Source organism: Triturus cristatus, chromosome 10 (genome assembly GCF_964204655.1).
Source record: "Triturus cristatus chromosome 10, aTriCri1.1, whole genome shotgun sequence".
NCBI classification, from domain to species: Eukaryota; Metazoa; Chordata; class Amphibia; order Caudata; family Salamandridae; genus Triturus; species Triturus cristatus.
The window spans coordinates 1,190,274,243-1,190,285,435 of NC_140593.1; the positions used below are offsets into that span (position 1 = coordinate 1,190,274,243).

General features: G+C 46.9%; 1 protein-coding gene across 2 annotated transcripts in view; it reads left to right on the top strand.

Annotated features, from left to right (window-relative positions):
- LOC146797003 (uncharacterized) overlaps positions 1 to 10,925 on the top strand; it is a 166,144-nt gene extending 155,219 nt beyond the window's left edge. The window contains exons 5-6 of one of the 2 annotated variants that reach the window (XM_085629600.1): positions 611 to 982; positions 6,218 to 6,342. In XM_085629600.1, coding sequence (XP_085485726.1) covers positions 611 to 918 — 308 coding nt within the window. In that variant the 3' untranslated portion in view covers positions 919 to 982; positions 6,218 to 6,342. Of the gene's footprint in view, positions 1 to 610; positions 983 to 6,217 lie in introns of both variants that reach the window. The other variant, XM_085629601.1, reaches the window with a different exon arrangement.
- Positions 10,926 to 11,193: the final 268 nt, after the last annotated feature.

The following is an 11,193-nucleotide window of genomic DNA, read 5'->3' on the forward strand; positions in this document are numbered from 1 at the left end:
CTGCCTCCTGGACATTAAATCTATCTATCTATCTATCTATCTATCTATCTATCTATCTATCTATCTATCTATCTATCTATCTATCTATCTATCTATCTATCTATCTATCTATCTATCTATCTATCTATCTATCTATCTATCTATCTATCTATCTATCTATCTATCTATCTATCTATCTATCTATCTATCTATCTATCTATCTATCTATCTATCTATCTATCTATCTATCTATCTATCTATCTATCCATCATTCCTTCTCGCCTGCCTATCTACATATCTGCTTTTGTTTTTGGCTGTTCATCTCGTGCTGTCTGATATTCTGTCTCTCTTTCTCTCTTTCTTCTTTTTTATTTTCATCCTGTCCCTATTCCCTGCCTTGCTTTATATATTCCCGTTTGCTCTTGTTTTGTACTTTACATACATTTGCTCTTGTGCCCTCGCTCTGTATTTTATTTTCATGCTTCCTGTTTTTCTTATTTTCTTACACTCTATCTCCCTTATCCTCTAACTGGTCCCCTTTTCTTGGGATGGTCCCTCCCACTCCTTCTTCTTTCCCTCCCACCCCCTCCTCACTCCTTTCCTCTGTCCTTTCCTCCTGCCCTGTCCTCAGATATATGTGCCACACTGATGCTGACCTGCCTCTTCTGCCAGTTCTACGACTGCCTCCTGCTGGTGCCTAGTGCCTGCTGCTTCTGTGCGCAAACCATCTGCGCCTCCATCTGTGCCTGCTTCTGCCCGCTGCACCTCGAGTGCTGCGAGGGCTGCTCCGAGGCGCTGTCCGAGCTCCTCAATGGCTTCTGCGACAACATGCACTGTGGCTGCTGCGTGGACTGCGACTGTTCCATCATGGAGGCCTGCTACCAGACCGGCGAGTGCCTGGAGCTGGCCCTGGAGATCTCGGAGCTCTGCTTCCACTGACTAACCCTTCCGGCTCTGCACTATTTACTAACCACCCTCCAGGCTCACCCCTGAGACAGCCACGGTAAGGACGTCACCCCCCGCTGGGTGCACGATGAGGCAGCCGAGGCTTGTCAGAACTCATTACATGTACACACATACAGTGCCACATCTGGGAATCCAGCCCTTGGGAAGGCTGAGGCTTGTGAGAACACATGACATATAAACATATACAGTGCCACATCTGGGAATCCATCCCTTAGGAAGGCTGAGGCTTGTCAGAACTCACAACATGTACAGTGTCACACCTGGGAATTCAGCCCTTGGGAAGGCTGAGGCATGTCAGAACTCACAACATGTACAGTGCCACATCTGGGAATCCATCCCTTGGGAAGGCTGAGGCTTGTCAGAATCACAACATGTACAGTGTCACATCTGGGAATCCATCCCTTGGGAAGGCTGAGGCTTGTCAGGACTCACAACATGTACAGTACCACATCTGGGAATCCATCCGTTAGAATGCTGAAGCTTGTCAGAACCCATTACATGTACACATACAGTGCCACATCTGGGAATCCAGCCCTTGGGAAGGCTGAGGCTTGTGAGAACACATGACATATAAACATATACAGTGCCACATCTGGGAATCCATCCCTTAGGAAGGCTGAGGCTTGTCAGAACTCACAACATGTACAGTGTCACATCTGGGAATTCAGCCCTTGGGAAGGCTGAGGCATGTCAGAACTCACAACATGTACAGTGCCACATCTGGGAATCCATCCTTTGGGAAGGCTGAGGCTTGTCAGAATCACAACATGTACAGTGTCACATCTGGGAATCCACCCCTTGGGAAGGCTGAGGCTTGTCAGGACTCACAACATGTACAGTACCACATCTGGGAATCCATCCGTTAGAATGCTGAAGCTTGTCAGAACCCATTACATGTACACATACAGTGCCACATCTGGGAATCCAGCCCTTGGGAAGGCTGAGGCTTGTCAGAACTCACAACATGTACAGTGTCACATCTGGGAATCCATCCCTTGGGAAGGCTGAGGCTTGTCAGAACTCACAACATGTACAGTGTCACATCTGGGAATCCATCCCTTGGGAAGGCTGAGGCTTGTCAGAACTCACAACATGTACAGTACCACATCTGGGAATCCATCCCTTAGAATGCTGAAGCTTGTCAGAACCCATTACATGTACACATACAGTGCCACATCTGGGAATCCAGCCCTTGGGAAGGCTGAGGCTTGTCAGAACTCACAACATGTACACTGTTACATCTGGGAATCCATCCATTGGGAAGGCTGAGGCTTGTCAGAACTCACAACATGTACAGTGTCACATCTGGGAATCCATCCCTTGGGAAGGCTGAGGCTTGTCAGAACTCACAACATGTACAGTGTCACATCTGGGAATCCATCCCTTGGGAAGGCTGAGGCTTGTCAGAACTCACAACATGTACAGTGTCACATCTGGGAATCCATCCCTTGGGAAGGCTGAGGCTTGTCAGAACTCACAACATGTACATTACCACATCTGGGAATCCATCCCTTAGAATGCTGAAGCTTGTCAGAACCCATTACATGTACACATACAGTGCCACATCTGGGAATCCAGCCCTTGGGAAGGCTGAGGCTTGTCAGAACTCACAACATGTACAGTGCCACATCTGGGAATCCAGCCCTTGGGAAGGCTGAGGCTTGTCAGAACTCACAACATGTACACTGTTACATCTGGGAATCCATCCATTGGGAAGGCTGAGGCTTGTCATAACTCACAACATGTACAGTGTCACATCTGGGAATCCATCCCTTGGGAAGGCTGAGGCTTGTCAGAACTCACAACATGTACAGTGTCACATCTGGGAATCCATCCCTTGGGAAGGCTGAGGCTTGTCAGAACTCACAACATGCACAGTACCACATCTGGGAATCCATACCTTAGAATGCTGAAGCTTGTCAGAACCCATTACATGTACACATACAGTGCCACATCTGGGAATCCAGCCCTTGGGAAGGCTGAGGCTTCTCAGAACTCACAACATGTACAGTGCCACATCTGGGAATCCAGCCCTTGGGAAGGCTGAGGCTTGTCAGAACTCACAACATGTACACTGTTACATCTAGGAATCCATCCATTGGGAAGGCTGAGGCTTGTCAGAACTCACAACATGTACAGTGTCACATCTGGGAATCCATCCCTTGGGAAGGCTGAGGCTTGTCAGAACTCACAACATGTACAGTACCACATCTGGGAATCCATCCCTTAGAATGCTGAAGCTTGTCAGAACCCAAATACATGTACACATACAGTGCCACATCTGGGAATCCAGCCCTTGGGAAGGCTGAGGCTTGTCAGAACTCACAACATGTACAGTGCCACATCTGGGAATCCAGCCCTTGGGAAGGCTGAGGCTTGTCAGAACTCACAACATGTACACTGTTACATCTGGGAATCCATCCATTGGGAAGGCTGAGGCTTGTCAGAACTCACAACATGTACAGTGTCACATCTGGGAATCCATCTCTTGGGAAGGCTGAGGCTTGTCAGAACTCACAACATGTATAGTGTCACATCTGGGAATCCATCCATTGGGAAGGCTGAGGCTTGTCAGAACTCACAGCATGTACAGTGTCACATCTGAGAATCCATCCCTTGGGAAGGCTGAGGCTTGTCAGAACTCACAACATGTACAGTACCACATCTGGGAATCCAGCCCTTGGGAAGGCTGAGGCTTGTCAGAACTCACAACATGTACACTGTTACATCTGGGAATCCATCCCTTGGGAAGGCTGAGGCTTGTCAGAACTCACAACATGTACAGTACCACATCTGGGAATCCATCCATTGGGAAGGCTGAGGCTTGTCAGAACTCACAGCATGTACAGTGTCACATCTGAGAATCCATCCCTTGGGAAGGCTGAGGCTTGTCAGAACTCACAACATGTATAGTGTCACATCTGGGAATCCATCCATTGGGAAGGCTGAGGCTTGTCAGAACTCACAGCATGTACAGTGTCACATCTGAGAATCCATCCCTTGGGAAGGCTGAGGCTTGTCAGAACTCACAACATGTACAGTACCACATCTGGGAATCTATCCCTTAGAAGGCTGAGGCTTGTCAGAACTCATGACATATACACATATATAGTGTCATATCTGGGAATCTATCCCTTAGGAAGGCCGAGGCTTGTCAGAACTCATAACATATACAGTGCCACATCTGGAAATCACGCCCTTAGGAAGGCTGAGGCTTGTCAGAACACATGACATATACAGGGCCACATCTGGGAATCTATCCCTTAGGAAGGCTGAGGCTTGTGAGAACACATGACATATAAACATATATAGGGCCACATCTGGGAATCCATCCCTTAGGAAGGCTGAGGTTTGTCAGAACTCATGACATATACAGGGCCACATCTTGGAATCTATCCCTTAGGAAGGCTGAGGCTTGTGAGAACATATGACATATACATATATACTGTATCACATCTGGGAATCCCGCACTTAGGAAGGCTGAAGCTTGTCAGAACACATACTACATACAGTGCCACATCTGGGAATCCATCCCTTAGGAAGGCTGAGGCTTGTCAGAACTCATGACATATATAGTGTCACATTTGGGAATCTATCCATTAGGAAGGCTTGTCAGAACTCATGACATATACACATATACAGTGTCACATCTTGGAATCCATCCCTTAGGAAGGCTGAGGCTTGTCAGAACTCACGACATACACGTATACAATGCCACATCTGGGAATCCAGCCCTTAGGAAGGCTGAGGCTTGTGATAACTCATGACATATACACATATACAGTGCCACATCTGGGACTCCATCACTTAGGAAGGCTGAGGCTTGTCAGAACCCATGACATATACAGTGCCACATCTGGGAATCCATCCCTTAGGAAGGCTGAGGTTTGGCAGAACCCATAATACATACAGTGCCACATCTGGAAATCCATCACTTAGGAAGGCTGTGACTTGTCAGAACTCATGACATATACATATGTACAGTGCCTCACCTGATTTTCCACCCCCATACTTAAACTTATTAAATATACACAGCAATAGGTGGTAATCTTACCCTAAGGAGGGCTGAGGCTTGGCAGAACTCACAACATATACAGTGCCACTGCTAGGAATCCACTCCCTAATTGGCTGAGACTTTCCAGAACTCATTACATTTACAAGGCCACAACTGGGAAGCCAAGTCTCCTTAATGCTGAGACATATCAGAACACTTACATCTATAGAGTTATAGGTGGCGATTCACCTCCCTGGAAGGCTGCACCATGTTAGAGTGCATTAGAACTCAATATAGACCAAGGCCCAGTGTTTGAGCCAACATTTATCAAACCCGACAAAATCCGACTCCGCTCGGTCGACAGTTATTGGGTCCGATAAACAACTCCCATATAGGAGTTTATCCCTGAAAAGGGGGAATAAGATGCAGACGTTGGTGCTTACTGCATGGACATCTGCATATCTTGATAATTAACAGCTATTTTTAACCTGATATATGTCGGCAGGTTTGACCTTCTGAAATTTATGAAGGGAAAGCTGCAAGAGTGCGGTGATAACACGCGTTACCACACACATATTGCAATTAACCAGGCCACTTGTAATGAAAGCAACAACATGAACAGAGGAAATCCAGGTCTTGGGAACGCTAAAGATCATCACAACTTATTACACATAAAGATACCTCAGGATGAAACCTTGCCTGGGAGGAAGGGTGGTACCCACCACCCCTTGGTGTAGATTGGTTCAACCAATCACATCTATTGCTGTATTAGGTTTCTCAAATCCAAAGACCACCACCATGAGTCCATTTGGCTCCTTGTTCCTATTGAGTCTCTTTAATTAAAATGCTCATAAGAGGATGTTTAAGATCCCTCAAATAGAAGAATTACTTTCTGTAACCCCTCTTTGTGAGCTGATCTCGTTGGAGATCCGTGGCCCCCGCTTTTATGTCAGGATCTGGACCACCACATTACTGTGGACCTGCAAGTCATGTCAGAGTTGCTGTGCACCCAACTAAGATGTCTCTTCTGCACTGAGACAATGAGGTCTTCTCTGTGCTCTTCTGGTCACTAAGCAAGACTCCTCAATACGAAAATAAATCCCACTGGGTGTGCTGTGGGCTTTTTGAAATCAGTAGGAGGACTCTTCTATTGACTAGTGAGGACTTTTTGAGTCCCATTTTCTCCTAACATGGCTTTTTGTGTGGTAATGTGTAAGAATTTTAAGAAAATTCCCTTTAAGAACCTCAGTTTTCTGTCTTCTCTTTCTCCTGCTGCAGACCGCTGTGTCCACTGCATACTGGCGGTGCTCTTCTGCGAGTTCTTCACCCTGTGTTCGGTGATGTTGGGCTGCTTGACCTGTGGCGGCTGCGGTGGCGAGGTTGGCGGCGGTGGAGGCTGCTGCTGTGGACCCGACGGTGTCTGTGGGGACGAGGACAGCTGCCCCTGTAGCACAGACTGTGGGATCTTGGGTGATTGCTGTGAATCTTCGGACTGCCTTGAAATTTGCTTTGAATGTTGCTCCATCTGCTTTCCGGGATGAGGAGGAGTTGAGGCGAAAGAGATGATGCTTGTATTTGGGGTCTGGGACTGGTGCTCATCATGGTCAGACCTGTCAACTAAGTGGGAGATATCCCAAGATGCCGGTGTCTCAAAAGACTTTTCTCTTGATCAGTCTAAAACTTCTCCGGAGTTAGACGGACGCACCAAGTGAAGTCCCCATGAGACGTGGAAATGAGTCCCTGCTCTAAAGGGTTTTCTCTTGCATGTACCAGGGTTTGGCTGTCCACCCCACAGCTAAGCTTCCCCTGGTGGTTCAAGCATGCAAAGAACAGCAGGGTATGCAGGGTGCGCCCGTGCTCCTCTTTTGGAAAGGAGGCACCACTGCTCCGCAAAACATGCATTGCATTGCGCAATATAGCCTAAATAATGTTGCATCTGCTTGTTTAACTATCCAAAGGCCTCCATGGCCACTTAGCAGACTCACAGTGCTGTCCAAGGTTCAGTTCCGTTTGTCTCTTATGACTCCAGTGGCTCCTTCCTTTTTTGATGATGTTCCACGCTGATTGGAGAGGCATCTGCGGCTCCTGTTACTTCAAGGTTCTGGTGTAGTCATGATCAGGCCAGAGTGGTTGTATGATGTGTGACTGATCCGAGGAGACTGGAGGGTGTGTTCTCTGGCCAGCAGACTCCACACAGGTTCTGTGCACAGAATGAGGTGTAAAGGTGGTGTTGAGAGGTGATGCAGTCAACAGTAGTGACCCTGATTCACAAAGGAAAAGTTACACTATCTTTTTCTGTGTGGAGACTCTGCTGTCATAAAGATACTACTCCGAAGTCCTTTTTGTGAATAGCAAACAATCATAAACTTACACAAAAGGGTAACTTTACCTTTGTGAATCAGGTCCGATAATTGTAAGATGCCAAAATAGTAAATGGGAAGCTCTCAGCATATACGGATTAGGGATGCAATGAGTTATTTTCAGAAAAGGACAAGAGGTTGACAGGTGGGTTGAGGAGTATTTTGTAAGTGTACCGCTATGACTGCTATTTGTCCTTGAATTGGGGACTGGGTAGTCCAATAATCTAAACTGGACTTTAAGGTGTTGTTTGTAGTGTGCTTGGGAAAGAGTATTTGCAGCGTGAATCTATTCTAGATTCACTTGTATATCACCCTCCCATCCAGCGGTTGGGGTTGGGAAAAATCTTGTTCACAACAAGTTTAATCTAGTGGTTGGCCATGGAAGCGAGGCCTTGGGTGTTCATCGAAGAGCCTGTTAAATGACATACAAGCCTTCGGCCTTTAAGGCCCAGTGAGACATGGCGAGAGCCACAGAGGCAGGGCGGGCTTCTTGCTGTACCGTGTTGAAGGAGCGATGGACAATAAATGTGTAGGAGAGATATCAAGGGGGCTTCTTTGAGTAGGACCAAAGGGATATACAGGGGGCAAGCACACTACATGCAGAGATGTTCTCCTTGAGTGATAAGTTTAAAGGTGTGATAGGCATGAGGAGTAGGTAGTGAGGGTGAAGAGGACAGCGCTGTTCAGAAGGTCAGTCCCAAAGATATCACCAGGGGGTTCATCAGAGGCAGGTGTGAGGGTCTGAAGGTGCAGGAAGGTTGAAGGGTCTTAGTGAAAGGAGTGAAAATAGAAGAGGTACATGGACTTGAAGTGTTGGTGGGATCAAGAGCAGGTGGAAGCGAAGAAAGAAAAGTGTGGAAGGAAGGAGATCAGGAAATGGGAGGCGGAGAGAGTGGCAGGGGGTGCTGTATCTTCCTGTCTTACAGCTCTGTATGTCCCCTTATTATAGTGCATGCTAAACAGGAGAGGAGGGCTTCATGTTGCTTTGGGGTTTGTTAGGAAATTAAATTGGATAAATGGAAATGCTTCTAAATTGTGTGGAAATACGATTCTGTGGTGGCCATTTTGATGTTTTCCATGTTGGCCTTGGTGGGACGCAACCTGTCAAAGGAGAGTTGAAGAGTCAGAAGAGGTGGAGAGAAAGGCCAACGGTTAGACAGACCTCTAAGTCCAAGGGTTAGACTGACCTGCCTAGTGAAGTGACCATCAAACAAGGGACTGAGTTCTCTGCTCCAATGGGGTTCTCTTGCATGTGCCATTGCCTGCGTGCCCTCGCCACAGCTAAGCTTCTTCCAGGTGGTTCAGCACGCAAAGAACAGCAAAGGGGCAACAACTTGGAAATGGGAAGATCAAGTGAGAATGGGGAGGAGAGGCGTTTATGGGACCAGTTTTTACTGCATTAGTCGGAGCAGGAGGTAAATGAAATGAGAAAGATAAGAAGTGTCTTTGCTAAAAGAGGATTGGCTGGAAGGGTATGAGTAGACGCCCTATCTCCCACGACCCGTCCAGAGAAAGGGTATGGGTTTCACTACAGATAATCCTGGATGGAGAACCTAAAGCTTAGAGCGTTTCTTCAGGCGGACAGTCTTGTTCCTGTTGCCAAGTGGTGGAGGCACAGAAAGCAGTGCTTATTTGTAAAACAAAATAAGTGCCAGGGCCCTCGTCAGGAGCAGCTTGCTCCTCAGATTGCCTGTGCCAGCGCTGCCAATGACAATTCAGACTATTCCAGGCCCACAAAGCTATACGAATGGCATGGGAGGAATCTATTAGTCATTTTTAATATATATTCTATTAAAAATAAACAGTTGTTCTGCTCATCTCTAAATTAGATAAACAGCACCTCCAAGTGGCAGCTGTCATAACTGCCGGTGTTGACAATTAAGTGCTGGTGCTGAGCACTGGAATCCACCAGCTGAAATTAAGCACTGACAGAAAGGTTCCCGGACTCTCCCGCCTTGAAGCCATAGAGCCCACTGTGGCCCTCACTCAGTGCTCATGGAAGAAGTTGAGCCCCAGGTCGAACCAGTGTGACTGTGAACTCACTATCGTACTGCCCCCTTCTCCGCTTTGAGTAAAGTCCCCTCTGCCTGCACCCTACTCTGCTCCGTCTCCTATTCACCATAACATTCCGCCCTGCAGAAATTATTCCTCTTCCGGGTTATTCTGTGTATTCTCACTACCCCAGGTGCATGCTTGAAAGCAATGGAGGGTATGCCTACCAACCCAAAGAGGAGCATGCTGCACAAAGTTTATCCAGAGCTCTGAGCCTTTCTGTGTCTTCTGCACTCCATGATGTACTCCTGAGATGCGCATCACGGCATTGCTGACGCATGCAGTATTCTAACTTCCAGTGGAGGCAGAAAAGGGCGCCGTAGGACGCTGGTATGCCAACCAAGATATGTGCTGCAGAAGTAAATGGCTTTTGTACGTTTTTGATATTTTTCTAAAACTCTTTTTTACAAAAGAGATGTAAGAGGCGGGTCAGCGCACTGGCGAGTGGCTGAACATAAGTGATGCGGGCAGGAGAGACCTGTAGCCGGGGCAGGCTGTGGTTTTATTGCCAGGTAGCAGTTGCCCTGCATGGGGTGGCAGCAACTGATGAAAAATAGTGTCTGCCATTCCGGCTGTGCAAGAGCGAAGAACAGAAATCCTATTTTACCGCCTAATTCTATCATCACAGACAATCTAAACCAATTGGGATTTCTTTTTATAAATAACCAAGATTTGAGGGGAAACGACCCCTTTGCAAATACAAATCAAAGATTGAAAAGGTGATACTGGATGTTGTGGAGGTGGAAGCCCCTGGGTGGGCAGTCTATGGTCAAATTAGATTATTTTAAGAAGCCCCAACCTATTGTAGATCTCACTCCTTCATATAGCCACATTCACCTGTGACTTTTCAGAAGAGCTGGGCCTCCGAAAGAAAGACCCTTCTAGGATGTTTTCTATGTTCACACAGGGCAGCCCTGAATGGACCCTACAACCCCTCCACATGTTGGTGAGGTGGGGCTAACCTTGCTGTGGGATCCAACTTTGATTTGTTGTGCTAGGCTATAGGTGTTCAGGGGTTGGTTTAAAAAGGGCTTAATTGTAGCTGTTAAATATTAACATACAAAATATGTCTTAATGCCTAGACGACTTGCAAGTCTGAATAGCCAACAATTAGGCAACTGTACAGATGCGCTTAATGCAATGTTCATTGTGCTGCTATCTTTTATTGAAGTCAAAAATAGGAATCATTTTTGCTACAATCCACATTTTCTAAGTAATTACTCTTCCAGCTAGAGATACCTTATTAATATCCAAAACTGGACTGGCTGCCATCAAACCAGTCCCCAAACAGGATTTGTGAATAAATGCTACAGTAGATGAAAAATGTCCTGCTGTGACCGACTGCTGATGATGTGCTGAACTGACCGTAACACTGTACCGTGTGGCGTGCATGACGTGGTGGCAGCTTCCCCACAAGGCGGGATGAAACTGGAAGCGGAACGCTTGGGCAGCGGACTTCCGCAAGGCTGAGGCATGCGCGATCTCTGCGACTGTGGAAGCTCTTGACTGCCACTGCACCGTATGTGTATGGATATTTATACTTGTATATAATAAAAAGACAGATTTTCAGGTCACTTAGTCGAATTGTGTTCTCTACCACTTACTTTCTACGCCAGTGTGAGTAGCCATAAGTTCGTTGCGGACGCCACCAAGCGACACACACTTGTATTGGTCTGAGATAGTGGGAGTACATTTTTACAGTGCTGTCTGTGCCACTTGTTTACGCCTTTTATATCAACCTATAACTATATTGTACCCATGATGAGGACTACGAACGTACTGTCAAGGTAAGTGGTTGTGGAGTTAGAATACTAAACCTGTATTACCCTGTCTATTCTTACC